Source organism: Harpegnathos saltator, unplaced genomic scaffold (genome assembly GCF_003227715.2).
Source record: "Harpegnathos saltator strain DR-91 unplaced genomic scaffold, Hsal_v8.6 scaffold381, whole genome shotgun sequence".
NCBI classification, from domain to species: domain Eukaryota; kingdom Metazoa; phylum Arthropoda; class Insecta; order Hymenoptera; family Formicidae; genus Harpegnathos; species Harpegnathos saltator.
In genome coordinates, this window is record NW_020230185.1 from 709,657 (window position 1) to 725,571 (window position 15,915).

A 15,915-nucleotide genomic window follows, 5' to 3' on the forward strand; every position below is an offset into this window, starting at 1 on the left:
GGGCGGGGAGGGAGTGCCGAGTGTGAACGGCGGTGATCGGGAAGAATGACGTAAGTGCTGTGTTTTTAACAGAAAACGTACTTTTTATATATTTCAAATGAAATCGTACAATCTCTCTCTTATTTACAATAGTCCGTCTGTGTCGCGGGTTTATATATATATGTATATGTATAATATGTATATATTATGTACAATATTTAATGAGATCGAGTATGTACGAGACAGCGGACGACTCGCGCCCGTCGCCGTGAGACTGGAAACTTTCGGGTAGAGAGAAAGGAAGCATCTCGAAGAAGAATACGTTGCTCGTTTATATTGTTAATCGTAAATGTTACATATTAGGAAAAGACGAGAAAGAGAAAAAGAGACAGAGAGAGAGAGAGAGAGAGAGAGAGAGACAGAGAGAGAGAGAGAGATAGAAACAGAGAGAGAGAGAGAGAGAGAGAGAGAGAGAGAGAGAGAGAGAGAGAGAGAGAGAGAGAAATGATGTCGGCATGACAAACGTCCGGCTGAGTACGGAAGTAAGTGCGAATACTATTACAATAACAGGCAAATATCATTGCGAGATGCAGTGTACAATATGTAAAGTTAAGTTATTTAAAAGTTCGCGTAAAGTCCGCTGTCGTCGGGTCGAGATGGGCCGATGGGGCGATGACGGGAAGTAAGTAACGCCCGAGACCGGCCCCGTCGTTGCTTTCCGATATCGAGTGTGTAATATATTACAATAGATAGCTACGTCGTGCGTGGAAACGGATTCCGCGACATTTCGATTAACCAGCGATTCGTGCTCGACCAAAGTCACCCGATTGCTGCGACCGCCTCGGATTGTTCGCTCTCTACACCACTCGTGTGTGTCGTATAACTAAATCGGGACTAGAATTTGTTCGTCTATCTAAGGAAGGATCTCAAGCAGCTCTCTCTCTCTCTCTCTCTCTCTCTCGCACACGGCGAGTCGTCTTTCCGTCCCGTCGCTGTCGTGATCGGACGCCGATTTCCGGGCTCGAAGCGGCCTCGCTTCCGCTTTCCGCGACAAGCAACGCGAGAAAAGCCAAGGGAAGGGATCATCTGTCTAGCTCTCTCTTTCTCTCTCTCTCTCTCTCTCTCTCTCTCTCTCTCTCTCTCTCTCTCTCTCTCTCTCTCTGCTTGAGATCCCCGTTCTATAATATATATAATTATACAAACATCTTCTCTCTCGCGATCGAATGCTGCCTACGACGACTGCGACAACCGGCTAGTCGGGCTGACGAATTCAATTGGCACCTAAAAAAAACCGATACGATGTGAGTATTGTGCCTTAGACGCGCGTTAGTTATCAACAATTTTTGGATTGTCCGCGTTCGGAGCTTGCCCGGTGCGTGCCTCGCTCGAGAACCTCTCCTCGTTTTCGCATTTTTGCCTCTACACATCGTCGTTGCGTCATATCACACGAGATCACACGCTACAACAACTGTCTAATCGGTCTAAGCCGGAAAAGTTCCCGCGGCTCTCCCGCGGCGTGGAAAAGCGCGGCAAGCGGTACGCACGCACACACGCACACATGCACACCTACGTACACACACGCGCGCACACGTGGGTTTGATCGGCGCCGTCGATTTCGTCGATTGTGAGCGTCTTGAGCAAAAGTTCTCGCGAAAAAGGTGCGTGCGAGAAGGAGGCAGATCGGGAATCTCTCGATTTACATCACGACGCCCCGGCGCGGGCGGCGTCTCGCGAGTCTCTCAAAGCTAATTCTGTTCGTCGACAGTTACGCGATTGCTAATTTTGATTTGCCCCTCGAGCGTCGCGCATCGACGCGGGCGCGCTGTCGAATCTATCATCTAACTCGCATTCCAATGTGAAGAGCGACGGATCGACCTGGACTGAGCGACGAGGTTGGCTGGGGAAATATGAAATCGATGGGCATCAGCGACTCGTAGACGATCGCGACGAGATCGATAGTTCTTTTCCACGGAAATTAGACTAGCAAGCTTCGAGTGGGGAATGAGTGCCAAGGTCCCGCAGGGTCCCGTTGGAAGCGCGCCCCCAACGTTCCGGGACACCTCGCGAGTAAGGCCGAGTAAGGATTCACAACCATACTAGATGTAGAGGGTTACGACATGGTTTCCATACGCTTCGAAACAAACGTCAGTGCGACGTTACTTTCGTACAACAATGGCGGCCCCGGCCGAGCCGAGGGAGCGCGGCAAAAATTACGACACCGGCGGATGAGAAACGACTGTAAGCGAAGTGGACGCCAACATCCTCGTTTCTTTCCTCTTTCTTCTTAATTCACCGAACGTCCGGAAACGGCTGAATACGCGCGACTCGAACGTCGTTCGATGAGCCTTCGGCGCTGCGAACGCGCCTCGGGCAACGATCAATGAGGTTCTTGCCTGCGGTACGTGCGTTAATTGATTTTTAGCTTCCCTCTGGCGATTACGTTTCACTGACGGAATAATAATATTTATTGCTGAGCGATTTGCGAGCGTACGAGTTGTAGTGGACGACGTCGTTTCGTAGCTTACGGAACGCAGTTCGCGCGTCCCCGTAAAGAACCAACTTAGGAGTATCGTTACAGCTATGGCTATATAAACTATGCGCACAATGCGCATGTCAGCGTTCACGTGCGTTTCATATAGTGATATATAGTCTATATGTATTCCTAAATTTCATATATATATATATATATATATAATATATATTCTCTGTATAATTAAAATCTCTCTCTCCACGACGTGACTCGCGTCCGCGTACAAAATTCGTAAATAACTCTTATATGTCGACTTCGATAGAATTACGATCGGTATGTAATATTCACAGGCTTAACTTACCGCCTAGCCTTAACCCTACGTTTCTTGGTGCGGAAGCGGATTTCGAAAGCGAACCACGTCACACTCGCTTCACTCTTTCCTTCCTTCGCCGGGGACACTCCCCGCCGAAGTGAAGTTTCTCGCGAGTTCCCGTTGATGAACCATTATTCGCGCGTCAGCGGGAGAAAAGGAGGCGGATATATCGAACAAAAGTTTGCCGCCGCGACTCTCACGAGAGTCCTCGTGTCCAACTTCGAGAGACTGAAAATGCAAAAGTCGCGCGCGGTAGCTTGATCTACTTGGAAGGGTGGCGATTGAACGACTTGTAACAACGAATCGAAACGAAGAGTGAAGAAATGAGGCTAGAATAATAGGAATTTCGACAAGACCGCAAAGGCGTTCGCTGGTGCAGCGAGTAACATGGTTAGCCCGACACGAGTCCGCATTGGAATCCATTTCTTCGTTTCTAACGGAGCTCGACGGGGTGAAGCCGACTCGCCCCGCGACCCTCGCGAAAGCTCGCGCTGCTTCCGTCGCGTTTCGACATTGATCGCCGAAGGGGCAGCTTACGTGACTTAAGTCGTAAATTCGCGGCCGTGTAACTTAGTCTAAACCCCGATGCTGCTCTGTAAAAGCTAATCTGTGCCGCTTTACAAACTATCATCCAGCTTAAATTATCACGTAGTAGGAAGGCGCGCCTTTATCACGGTTCAGCCCGAAACATACGAAAGTCCGCCGTTATCTCGTCGTGTCTCGACCCCGCGGAGAGTCGTTACCGTAATAACCTCTCTGTCTCGCGAATGCTAATTCGCAGCACATTTCGCGGCGCGACGGCGTCGTCGCGTGTTTCGAGCCGCACCCCTCTTCGAAAAACTCGCGTACGGAATACTGATAGATAATTGAAAAGTCCGAGCTCTCATCTTCGCGGCCCACTTTACATCGTAGTGTGTGCTCCTCGTAAAGTCGCGCGCGAGCGCGATTCTTCCGACACGATCGCTGACTCTTCACTTCGCCTGATTTCAGGTCCGACGTTATCTCTGTTTCGATTGAATGCACACACAGTTAATGTCGGTGCGATGGAACGTTGAGAAAAAGAGAGGCAAAGACAGAGAGAGAGAGAGAGAGAGAGAGAGAGAGAGTTTCTCGCGTAACTGACGTGAAATCTAGGCGCATGTTCCGTTTATTGAAAGCACGATTCGGAGCAGATTTAGAAGACAAAAGAAGTCGGAGGTAGCGGGTGAAGCGATAATCTCAAGTGAATGAACGCCCGTGAAGAAACGGCGATATTGATGCTCTGCGTTTATGCTCGGCTCTCCGCTCTCGAACTTCCATTAAGCGCTAATGCTCGGTCGCTTAGGTTTATAAGGTAAAGTATGCTGGAGCCATTCGGAGATAATGTTTCTGGCATCACTCCCGCGCAGGGGGGTGTGCCCTTGGTAGCAGTCAGTATTCCTCTTCGTCCTCCTCGAACTCGTCCTCTGCCAAGATGCTGCAAGAACGGAAAGCCACGGAATCACGGAACGAGAAAGAGAGAACGCGGAGGTAACGTGAAGTTACCTTAACCTTAACCTTAACGTGAAGCGGAGGAATTACTTTGACAACCGAGAGTCCTACGAAAAAAATCAAGAGCAAGTGTGTCCAAAGTGTGTTGTGAGTGCGTGCGTGTACTGGAAATATAAATAACCGAAAGTAAAACGGAGAATCACACGAGACTCGAAGAAAAACGAGAGCAAGAGTGAGAGACTCGAGCCACCACTCGAGCCATCACACACGGTTGTTCCGGTTGAGAGAGAAACAAAGAGGAAAACGAAGAAGCAAGAAGCGCGAATTTTCGTGGCCGCGACTGTGCGCTCTTCCTCTTCTCCTTCCTGATGGATAATCCACGACACGACATTCGACCGCCGCCGCGTCGCGCGCGGTCGTCGAGGCAGAACGACCTCAAAGTAATTCCGTGCGATGGTATAATTTCTTTGCTAGCCGCTCTACGGGGCCACTGCATACATACACTTACTCTTCCTTTCTAGCATACTTGTCGATCAGGTTGCGGCCTGGCCCGCCGCAGGTCTTGCTTATCGGCGGGCAATACCAGTAGCACAGCATGCCGACCGTCGCGATGAACACCACGATGGGCACGATCAGCGCCAACACCAAGTGCCTGAGGTTCTGGTCCCACGAGTATCTGCGGGTAGAGAGAACAACGGACTACGCTCTGCGCTAATTGCAGCTGGACACATTCACGGGGGAGAGAACCCGAGATCCTGATCATCTGGACGAATAAAACTTTCCACCTGTCACCTAAACGTCAAGTGCAAGACAAATGTCGAGGACTTCGCGTGCTTACGATCCGAAGGGGGAGAGTCTTGTTCAATCGCTTGTTCAAATTTGCTTGCCTCGATTAACAACAAGATACGCGATGGTGAGCTCCACGTGACGTGCACAAGCTGTTACGAAACTGTGTGCTCGGTGGCGATCTACGGATTGGCATTCGCGGAGAACGACATGACTTGCTTCGGACTTCGCATCTCGCCTCAATCGATCGTACCTCGCGACAACCGTCTCCGGATACGTCCTGCTGTAGTAACAGGGAAATACCTTCCCCATGTTCCTGTAGGCGTACTGCTTCGCGAAGGCGGAACAGTTGACCGTGGGCGGGTAGCCGCATCCCTCCGTGTTGACGAAGAACTTGGTGTCGGTGACGTCCCACGGCACCGAGCCCAGCGGCTTCGCCATGAACTCGTCGAACAGCATCCTGGTGTAGTTGACTCTGATCTGATGGCAGCGAAGCGCCGCACTGGTGCAACCTGCGACAATCACGACACTGTGTAGCGTAGCTGAGAGCGAGCTAAGAGAGAGAGAGAGAGAGAGCTCGGGACTCACCTTCTCTGCAGCTCGACCACGAGCAGTTCTTCAGACCCTCCGCGTAAACGTGGTCCGTGGTGACGCAGGCGACCGCGTGCGGCGAAAAGTCCGCCAATATGGTGGATATCGCCGGCTCGACGACGAACGGGATCAGAAAGAGAAAGCCGAAGACCGCGAGGATCGCCGTGGTGCCCAGGCAGAGGGAGGTGTAGAACTTGGCCTTCTTCAGCATGGCGCCGATCTTTGACTCCTCCACCTGGACCCCCATTATCATCGTTGACTCGTCGGAATCAATAGTTGCGGCTGTTGGTGGACCGCGAGGGTCCTCTTGGCGACGCTCGAAAAGTTCCCGGAGGATGCCGGCAGCCGCGACTCCCGCGGCCGAGACTTCACCACCCTTTGACTTCAAGACCTGCGCGCTCACCGTCGCGCGTCACTTCGGCTCACGCGACTGAACGACTTCGTCGTTTCCGATGGCCGCACCGCGCAAATGCAGATGATCCTCTCCTCGACAAAACAATCTCCCCGATCGAGCGATCTTGAAGAGTACCGATTCGGCTAGGAAGCAATCTAGCGGGACGAGTCGAGCGACGAGGAGACCAGACTCGTGCGGAAGGGGAAACTCACAAACGCAGAAGAAGGCTACGTCGCAGACTCGAAGTACCGTCGAGAGACCGTTCAGACGTTAGGATTCTTCATAACGGAGGTCTTCTTCTTCTCCTTCTTCTTCTTCCTCTTCGAGTAGCTCGTATAGGCCGTAGACTCGCGCCGATGTCGTTGTTATGCCGTGAGCTCCGCGCTCACATGGCGATTACGAAGACGCACAGTGTGATGTTACGACGATGTTACGTGGGCGACCCTGTCGAGAGCTCGTCTCCAGTCTCCAGTCGATCATCCATTGGCAAGGCGCACCTCTCTCTCTCTCTCTCTCTCTCTCTCTCTCTCTCTCCTTCTCTCGGCTATTAGAAACTCCTAGCTATTGGTCACGGCAAATCAATGAGAAAAAGGGGAACCTCTTAAAAGCTACGAATGTCACGAATGCGTGTTTATGTATAAGTATACGTGAAAGACGCGCCGAATTTCAGAAAAATCCCCCCCGCTCTCGGGCGGTATCGTGTCTCCTCTTCGACGAGAGAACCGTGCTGAATCGTTACGCTCGATATCGTGACATCGTTCCCCTCTCGTGTGCCACACAAGCATGCGTGTGTGTACGCTCCGGGGAGTATTTTCTTTTTTTGTATTGGTGCAGGCAGTGCGAGTAGATAAATTCTTCTTGACCTCGGTGTGCCACCTAATCGCTCTCGCCCTCTTTCTATTTCGCTTCGTTCGGTTTCTCGGTACTTAGTATTTTTTTTATTTGTTGGTTTGCAAGAGTGTGTACGTGTTGCTCGTATTTGTCGTTCGTTCGTTCGTTCGTTCGTTCGTTCGTTCGTTCGTTCGATCGTTTTTTTTTCGCCTCGTCAAATTGCAAGATGAGAATTTTAATCACGCGTTCCCCCCCTCCCCACACCTCAGTAATGCCCGCGCAGGGAGAATATCGACTGACGAGCCGGACTCTCCTCCAGGAGGGGAATGCCTGTCAACACAACACCAAAGCAATTGTGTATCGCGACATTGTTAATGGTCATAATAATTCTCTAACGCGCTCGCCGACTCGCCTCGGCGAGCCCGATTGTAGAATAGCTTAAAATAAGAAATACACGCGTGCGCCTTTTTCTTTCGCGTCTACTAGTGCTCGGAACGGCGTATACTTGGTGGCGCATGCTTGGTATACACTAGAAAAAAATGTATTGTTGCGTGAACCAAAATTTTGTTGTAATGGCAAAATAATTTGGTTAAAATATGCCCAACAAAACTGTTTAGTTCCTGTAAATATCTTGTTTGATTACGGTTTGTTCGTACAACGTAATACTTTTGGTTATAGCAACCAAAAAGCCTTAACTATAATATATGAATCTTGTTCTGAAAATACTATAATTTTTTCTTAATATATAAAATCTAAATTTCAGTGCACAGAAATACAAAATAGTAATCCATTGGGCATTATTGTAGTTTATGTAAAATAATATTTCGTTATTATGTAATTTTTATGGATGAAATAAGTAAAATGCTTAATTTTTATACATAAAGTCTAAGAACAAAATCATTTGGTCCGGAGAACAAAGCAGAAAAATATACTTGGTTGAGACAACTAAATGTTTTGCCGTATAAAACAAGATATTTGGTTGCTATTAAAAATCAGCCTCAACTAAACAGTTTTGTTAGAGATACTACATTTTTTTTCCCAGTGCAGTGTCTCGGCTCAATGGACATATCGATACACCGCGTCGTTTGCGCCGCGAGTACGTTTCGAATCTGCGGGTCGATACTCTCAAGTGAGCCCTCGACGATGTCGATCGAATAACTATCGAGTGACAGCGAAATAACGAAGAATAACGCTGCGCAGCGCGTGAGAGATCGATGGAAGCGATCACAGCGTCACTGGTGTTCCTAGAAAGAGCGACGTTACTTGCAAATGACGCAAATCCTGCGATTACTCTTCAACGACTCGCTTGCTGACGAAATCGGTCTCGATTCGCAGAATCTACGCGCGCGCGACTGCAGATTCCTGCCAATATCGCGCAGTGAGCCTCTCGTTAAAAATTTGCGGACTCTGCGCCGATTAATGCGCTCGAGTATCTCGAACTTCGAAACGCTATCTCAGCTTCTCGCGCTTCAATTTGAAGCACGCGTTTGAACATGCGTATATTTGTTATTTTGAGTTATTCTACAGTCCGCGATTACTTCGCTTCTCTCTCTTTTCGCGACGAAGAGAAGACGACCGACGACGCAAGAGACCTTTTGGAGCACTGCGACAGCATTGGACAAAGTAATTCAACCATATACTCTATATCTTCAGCTATTTTATTAAATGTTTTTATTAAAGTCAATACTTTTTTAAAGTTACAAGACTTTCGTGTATCGCTCCAATCCGATTTGAGTTTCGCGACTTAGACTATCTATGGACCGAGAAAGTTATACAGATTAACGGACAAGATTATCGAATGGTATAAATGTAACCGCTATTACGGCGAGTGCAAAATAGTTGTGCTTCGGAGCTTCGACACCGAGAGAGAGTGAGAGAGAGAGAGAGAGAGAGAGAGAGAGAGAGAGAGAGAGAGAGAGAGAGAGAGAGAATACAAGTAATTTTAGATAATTATATCGACTGACTTATTTATTATCGTTGCGACAAACGAATTCTTCAAGCTACGAGACACGCGCGGAGATAAAAATGCCGGAGATAAAGCTGTTGGCGAAACAGCGGCAGCAATCACCGCGAGATAATAAGGCGAGAGCGCTCCGAGCGCCCGAGAAGGCTCCGCGACGCGACGCGACTCGACGACGGCGACGGCGACGGCAGCTCGAAAGCGCAACCATTCCCCGTTCCAACATGAAACATCTCTTACGTGACGGATCTCAGAGCGCCATGACGGAGTCTCCTCCGCCAGCATCCCCTAAGTTGCCCGACGCGCTCTTCTCAATCGAGACCAGCGTGCCGGGCGTGCCCTTGAACCTCATTTTAGCGTCGTCCCCGACGACGACTGTCCTCTGACAGAAGATCAGAGTGAGACAGCTGACGACGAACAAGATACTCGGCAGCAGTAGAGCGATGAGGAACTCCTTGTAGGTCGTCTGTAGATTGAAGCGCGACACGACGACGTCCGTGTTGTCCTCGGCGTAGTAACACGGGAACCTGGCGCGCGCGTTATGGTCGGAGCCGTCCTTGCCGTACTCGTGGAGGAACTCCTTGCACTCGTCCCGCAGGGTGTTGACGCATCCCTCGAGATTGATCAACAGCCGGCTCTCGTTGGCGATGATCAGGCTCTGCTCCGGCGGCGCGACCAACTTGTCGGCGTCCAGCGGCTTGGTGGCGAATATGTTCAGGTAGGACAGGTACGTGAAGTTGGTGAGGTCGGTCAGCAGGTCCTTCTCGAGGACGGAGCCGTTGATACAGTCGACCGCCTCCACGCCTAAGGTGGAGTTGAAGATCCCGTAGCAGGACGCCATCATGACGTCACCGCGGTCCTCGTGCCAGATCTCCCGGTTGGTCTCCACGTCGATCGCGCGCTCGCACTGGCTCAGGTAGACCTTGTCGCCGCTCAGCAGGATCATGTTCTTGTTCCTGGTCGGGATGTCGACGCACCTGCGGTCGCAGTTGTACGGCGTCCTGATGCGCTCGCAGGTGCCGCGGTTGCAGTTGAACAGGCCGTCTATGTCGATGCAGGTGATCTTGCCGCGGCGGCCGGAGCACTTGAGCGGCGGGTCCGTGTCGTGGAACATGCACTCGAAGGCGTCGGTGATGTTGATGCAGGTGCCGGCGGAGCAGTTGAAGGTGCCGGTGAGGTTGCGGCACTCGTCGGCGATGCACTTGGACTTCTTCGCGTTCTCCTGGTCGATGCCGTAGCACGTCTTGTTCGTGGTGTTGGTGCAGTTCGCCAGCAGGATCGTCGAGCCGTTCCTGCGTAGGTTCACGTGGATCTGCACGCACGGCCCGGAGGTCTTGGACAGGCACCACTCGCCGCAGCTGCCCCAGTCGCAATTGTCGGCGTTCACCGCGCGTATCGTCGTGCACATCACCGGCACCTCGCTGATGCCCGACTGAAAGGCCCGTGTGCTCGGCATGTAGATCGCGACCGTCAGGTAGACCAGCGCGACCGACGACAGCACCGCCGTCATCTGGCAGATGCAGATCGTGCCGCAGATGCGGCCATCCTGCGGCGGTATCACCAGGTTCTCCACCGGCACTGGTCTCGGCATCCTGCCCGCGGTAGGTTGCTCGCTCGTTCGCTCGAAGCCCGAACTAGCTAGCCGCGTCTAGCTGCGCCTCTTCTCATCCTACGCAGGCACAGCTGTTGATCGTCACGCTGCTGTCACGCGCACTTTGTGTTCTTCTCTCTCAAAGTCTCTCAAGCTTCAAGCTCGTGTGAATACCCGCAAAGTATCTCCTTCACACTTCCGCTCTTCCGCTCGGTCGCTGCTCCTCGACAACTCGGTGATCGGTGCTTCAAACTGTCGGAAGAGAGATCGCTCTCCAGTCCGTCTTCAACACTTCAACAAGACACACGACGAATCGAGATCCTCAAACGGTGCTCGCACCGTGCTCGCCTCGAGCTGTTATATAAGTCGAAACCGTGCTCTATCGTTCGGCGAATCTCACCGTGGTCGTTCGCTAGGCGCGCAGGCAGGAGTGGGGAAAGGCAACGAGAGAGGCAGAGGGTGACGAACGATCGGCCGACTGTGTAAGGGTGGAGCTGTCGAAACAGCTCGGAGACCAAGCGCTTGCCAGACCTGCTCCCTGCTCGCTCCTGGTCTCTACATCGTGCGGAGCGAACGTGTCGCTCGCGCGAGGAGGCGTCCTCTCCGCAGCTCTGCGTCGCGTCGACTCTCGTCTTGGCAGCTCGACGTTGTAACTCGGCGCAGCTCTTGCGTGAGCTGCTTCCGGCCGCCGTCGCAAGTCTCGCACTCGGCGCCGCTCGCGTCAACTCTCGCGACGACTCACGAACTCATCGGACGGTTCACGTACGCATTGCCTCGGCCACGTCCACCACGTCAGACTTCCGCGCGAGGAAGCTCTCCTTTTTACCGCAGGACGAGTCCACCCGCGCGCATGTTCCGCCTCGAGCCGCGTGCAGTATGCGCCAACGGAGCCGTCGCGCGGGGACGCGCATTGATCGCGTCGCCGCGCGGCTGCGCGTCGCGAAACTGCAACGGCGCCGCGCGCGCGTTACCGCAGTTGACGTCACCCGGTGCGAACCCCGAAGACGCTCGCGGGAGAGGATGATGCGGCCTGATCACCAGAGATGGCGGCCGAGCCGTGCTCTGCCGCCGGATTTCCCCCGAGTTCTCCCCGTGAAATCTGCGCGCTCGTCCGCGCGGCCGGGCTGCGCGCCGGGAAATCGCAGACGCAGGCCTCTTCATGGCCTGCGAGCGAGCGACCGCGGCAGGGTGCTGCTGAGTCTTTGATTCCGAGTTGGCCGCGCGCGAGGCGAGCCTCTGAGTCCCCGTCTCGATTTCCTCTGGCCGCTGGTCGTCACGATGTCAACGAGATGGAGACGCCTCACAGTCTTCTTCTTCTTCTTCTTCTTCTTCTTCTAGATTCTTCATTTGTTCTTCTTCTTCTTCTTCTTCTTCTTCTTCTTCTTCTTCTTCGTAATCGTCGGCGACCAAGCGTCGTGTCACTTCCTTCACCCAGTCTAAGGCGCTGAAAAGCATCGCTCTCGCGCTCTCCGCGAGTTAATCGGCTCGACGCCAGCTCGCCATCCCGAGAGAGATCGAGCTCGCTGGAATTGAAATTCGAGCTCGTTGGAATTGAAATTCGACCAGACCTCGCCGACGAGCAGAAGCGCGGAGTCGCACGCTCGTCCCCGTACCTCTCTTCGGCGAAGTGGCGAAGTGTGTCGCGCCGCGCCGCGCCGCGCGGATCGCAGCGAGACCGGCCACCGAGGCTAAAGTAGGCTAAAGCGAAGTACAAGGGAGTACGAAACGGGGAATAATTCCCCAGCTGCGTTCACTCGATATGAATGTGGGATTATATATGTATACGCGTCGCGGATGACGGCTTATGCAAAGTTCCATGGAGACCTGTAGTGCGACGGCGAAACTAGGTCGACAACCGTCGTCCGTTTTCATGCGCTCGATTAAAATAATCGACTGCGCCGCGCTGCAACTTTCTTCCCCCGTCTTCTTCGTCTTCTGTTTCTCTCTTCTCCCACCCCCGCCGCACCCCCGATCGCGGGCGGAGGGTGCACCGGTACGGCGCGGTATTATTTGCGTGATCCTGCATTTACGACCGTCGCGGATCAGTCCGGAAAATAATTTCCGCGGCGGTCTGCTCTCCGAGGGCGGGAGGGGGGGTCTCTCGTAAACTTTTACGAGAGACGTGTCCTTTGTGTAATATCCTTTGCGTAATATCGGCGTGCTCACATCTCTCGCCCGGAGGATCTCGTGAAACTTTCCACCCCCTCCCCCGAACATGTAAATGTACAGTCCCGTTGTAAATGTAATTCCCTCTCGGGCTTCCCCCTGCCGAGGTCCTCGAGTAAGACCTATCTGATCTTTCCTTGTCGAAGGGATTTTCCTCTGTGATGGCAAAATTTCGGCGGGAATCACGCGATGCGTGATCCACTTTCCCGCTCGTACAAAACGGGACCGCCGCTATTGCTATTGTGACACAGTTTCGCTTAATGACCTTCGCAGCCAGTGTGACAGTTTGACGACTGGAAGAGCGAAGGGAGGGGAAGAAACGGAGCGCGGGGGAAGAAACGCGGGGGAGAGCGGAGGGAGGGGGGGGGCGGGGGAAATAATAAGCCTCGCATGGCGTTCGCACGTAATGTAACGTAGTTTTATCGAGCGCCAGCCTCAGACGATGTGGCGCCTCCGTTTTATGCGGCTTTCCACAAACGCACCCTTCCTCTCTCCTGCCCCTCTCTTTCTCTTGCCTATCATTTACGGGATCGGCGCACGCAACTCGAATCTAGCGCGCGTATCAACATCAACTTTTTTTGTATCGATCAGCGCAGGAAAATACGCGATCTCTGCAGTAAGTAAACGCGGCGTGTTCGGCCGCGCCGTAAAGCGAAATTGGATGTATGAAATGACGGACGCGAGCAACGGTCTTCCGGAAAACGAAGCGAAGCACTTCGAGCGACATAATCTCCCAAAGAGGTTAAAGAGAACGTATATCCGTCTGCTCTTCTGCGAAATATAAATAGAAATATCGCGCGAAATCATCGCGCGAGACATCGCGTTGGCGACTCTCGCGAGCTCCGAGTTGACAATTCGCGTTCGTTTCCCGCGGTTTGTCAATATTATTTCGCGCTTTCAGCGACGAGCCGCTGCTTGGAAAGATAATCGTCCGCGAGATACGTAACACGGAGAGAGACGCGCTTCGAAATTATGCAGTATAATTGCGCGATTCGATCGAATGGCAATCGAGGTCGACCGGAATAGTCCGCGTCGCGTCTCCTCCCTGCGGCTCACCTGCGAATCGATCACAGCCGCTTTTAAATTATTCAGCGCAAAGACCTTTCGCGGGGCACGAGCACACATTTCCGTATGTATTTTCAACCTACTGTGGACCGGTATAAGCGTCACCCTTATCACTCGGTCATACGTCCACCCCCGCCAGCACTGCAGGACACACGCTTTACACATGATTACGAAGGATATAGCTACGTCTATTTCCATCCTAACGCCACACGCTTTTATACGAGGCGCGTGGCTTGCTTTGTGTTCGCCGCAGCGTCACGGGGCAATAAATAAAGAAGAATAGAGCCGCGCCGCGAGGAAACACGGAGAGACGGAGAAAATGTTCATGCATAAATTGCCCGTCTCTCGCCTTCGTAGTACGCAGTACGGAAACTCTGGATGTACTTCCGCGAGTGAGACAGCGAGAGAGAGAGAGAGAGAGAGAGAGAGAGAGAGAGAGAGAGAGAGGACGGAACGGTATTTAATTTTTACCCGGCCAAACAGAGCCGCGCACATGATTGACACGTGCCGCAGCCGAGAATGAACGATCGATCGCGCGATGATTGGCACGATACGAGCTTTTACGCTCGACTGGCTGGCTGCCGAAGCAGCTTATCTAAATTACAGCGATTCCACGATGTGGAACACGGGAAGGGAGATTGTCACTGCTGCAAATGGAAAACAATTTCCGTGTCGGAGACAAAGTCAGCCGTAAGTCAGCCGAGACGCTCGGAGACGCGCGTCCCACGCGCTTTCCACTCGGCGACATCGGCGTCGTTCTAACGCCGTCGTGGGGCTCCTCTCCAGGAAGATGAAGAAAAATCCTCTCCGGAGGATCCGCGTGAGCGCGACAATTAGCTTCCTGCGTCGCTCCGTCGCAGCGTTTCTCCGTCGTCATCGCGCGTGAGTCACACATCCAGTCGGGACGCACCGTCATCGAAGTTTCCCCGCCGTCCGTCGGCGACGAGCCGACACACGTCGTTGCCACACGACGGCCCGTGAGGACCGCGAATCGACACGAATCACCGTGATTATCGTCGAAGATGCGAGAACGAGCCAGCCGCGTCGCGCCGCGCGAGCGTTTCGGCGATCGCGCGGCAACGAGCCGCGCGACAACTCCGGGACGACACTCGAGCACCTCGACGAGAGTCGAGGGAGCAGTTTCGCCGAGACAACCACCTGTCAAGCACTTGTCACGCGTTGTTTACGCGGGCCCTCGTCGAGCGCGCGAGTTCGCCGCCGCTCTCTCGCCGCTCTCTGAAAGGGGATGCTTCGCGCTCCGAGTCCGCCGCTTTCGCACGCCGCGGGCTGTCGTGACCGGCGAAGAGGCGCGGACGATCGCGGAGATCGTGTCTAAGTGTCCGAGCTGTACTTACGTAATCGTGGGACGACACGACGGCGCGCTGGAGCCCGCAGAAAATCCGCTTTCCGCAGTCTGCTCCGTCCTGCTGAGGGAAACAAATATGGCGGTGCGACAGCCACTGGAGCTGCAACGGCTCCACCTCGCAGTTGCCGTATTGTACCACAAAATCAATACCCCTCGTTGCTACCAACACCACCGTCCGCTTCATTCGTCACGAGTCAGCCAGCCAGCCAGCCAGCCAGCCGCACGGCACGCACGCACATTCGCGCGTTCTCCCCCTGCTCCCTCTCTCTCCCCCTCTCATGCCGGCGAACACCCACGCGTCACTCGAGAGATGTCTAATCAAGCGACGATTGCGAGCTTCGCTCTCGCGCATTGTTCGCTCGCAATGCCAATTAGAGCAATTCGCGGCGCGTCGTTAGCAGCGAAAGCCCTGGGAATATATGGGTTAATTACAATCGCCGGCTGCTTTCTTCGACTTTAGTATCCGCCAGCGATGATGCCCCCGCCGCGGCGGGGGGGAGCACACTCAGGACAGAGCCGATGAGCGCGCGTGTGGATCGCCGGAGCACGTGTGTGCGATTGATTTCGAACGCGTCGTTTAATTCAGCCCGCGTGGCTCGAGACGAGCGTCGCATGGCGCGCCGTGCTGATTGCACCGGCTCCTCCAGGAATATATTTGCATTCACTCGTGAGCGCACATATTCGCCGCCATAAATAGAAGCGGCCCCCAATATCTCCGATGATCCGGTCCCTCGCCTCCTCCGCCGTTCCGAGCTCTCGAGTGCGAAAACGCTAGCCGGAATTCCGTTCGAGACGTTCCCCGATTGTAACCCAAGCGAAACATTGTTAGAGCCATCTTCGTGAAGCATAAAGCCCCGATAAGGCTGAAGGTAG

General features: G+C 53.3%; 2 protein-coding genes across 5 annotated transcripts; both read right to left on the minus strand.

Annotated features, from left to right (window-relative positions):
* Positions 1–3,953: 3,953 nt before the first annotated feature.
* On the minus strand, positions 3,954–6,963 carry Teh2 (tipE homolog 2 phospholipid transfer protein). Of its 4 annotated transcripts, none has more exons than XM_019843035.2 (4): positions 5,667–6,963; positions 5,382–5,590; positions 4,801–4,968; positions 3,954–4,278 (listed from the first exon to the last, which is right to left on the minus strand). In XM_019843035.2, exons 1-3 carry the CDS (start codon positions 5,920–5,922, stop codon positions 4,810–4,812), a joined length of 624 nt encoding a protein of 207 aa, XP_019698594.1. In that variant the 5' UTR covers positions 5,923–6,963; the 3' UTR covers positions 3,954–4,278; positions 4,801–4,809. The 4 variants fall into 4 exon arrangements, with proteins under 4 accessions (XP_019698594.1, XP_019698595.1, XP_011145500.1 ...); XM_019843036.2 differs by having other exon boundaries at positions 4,795–4,968; XM_011147198.3 differs by having other exon boundaries at positions 5,332–5,590.
* Positions 6,964–7,099: 136 nt separating this feature from the next.
* Teh3 (tipE homolog 3 phospholipid transfer protein) lies at positions 7,100–14,088 on the minus strand. Its single transcript, XM_011147200.3, has 2 exons — positions 9,095–14,088; positions 7,100–7,224 (listed from the first exon to the last, which is right to left on the minus strand). The coding sequence occupies exon 1, from the start codon at positions 10,443–10,445 to the stop codon at positions 9,105–9,107; it is 1,341 nt and encodes a 446-aa protein (XP_011145502.1). The 5' UTR covers positions 10,446–14,088; the 3' UTR covers positions 7,100–7,224; positions 9,095–9,104.
* Positions 14,089–15,915: the final 1,827 nt, after the last annotated feature.

Bases quoted from the DNA above. Each gene is read 5' to 3' on its own strand.
- Teh2 (XM_011147198.3), bottom strand. From the start codon at position 5,922: ATGATAATGGGGGTCCAGGTGGAGGAGTCAAAGATCGGCGCCATGCTG. The intron at 5,591-5,666 runs GTGAGTCCCGAG...TGATTGTCGCAG, and splicing joins GTGGTCGAGCTGCAGAGAAG to GTTGCACCAGTGCGGCGCTT. The intron at 4,969-5,331 runs GTACGATCGATT...CTCTACCCGCAG, and splicing joins CCGGAGACGGTTGTCGCGAG to ATACTCGTGGGACCAGAACC.
- Teh3 (XM_011147200.3), bottom strand. From the start codon at position 10,445: ATGCCGAGACCAGTGCCGGTGGAGAACCTGGTGATACCGCCGCAGGAT.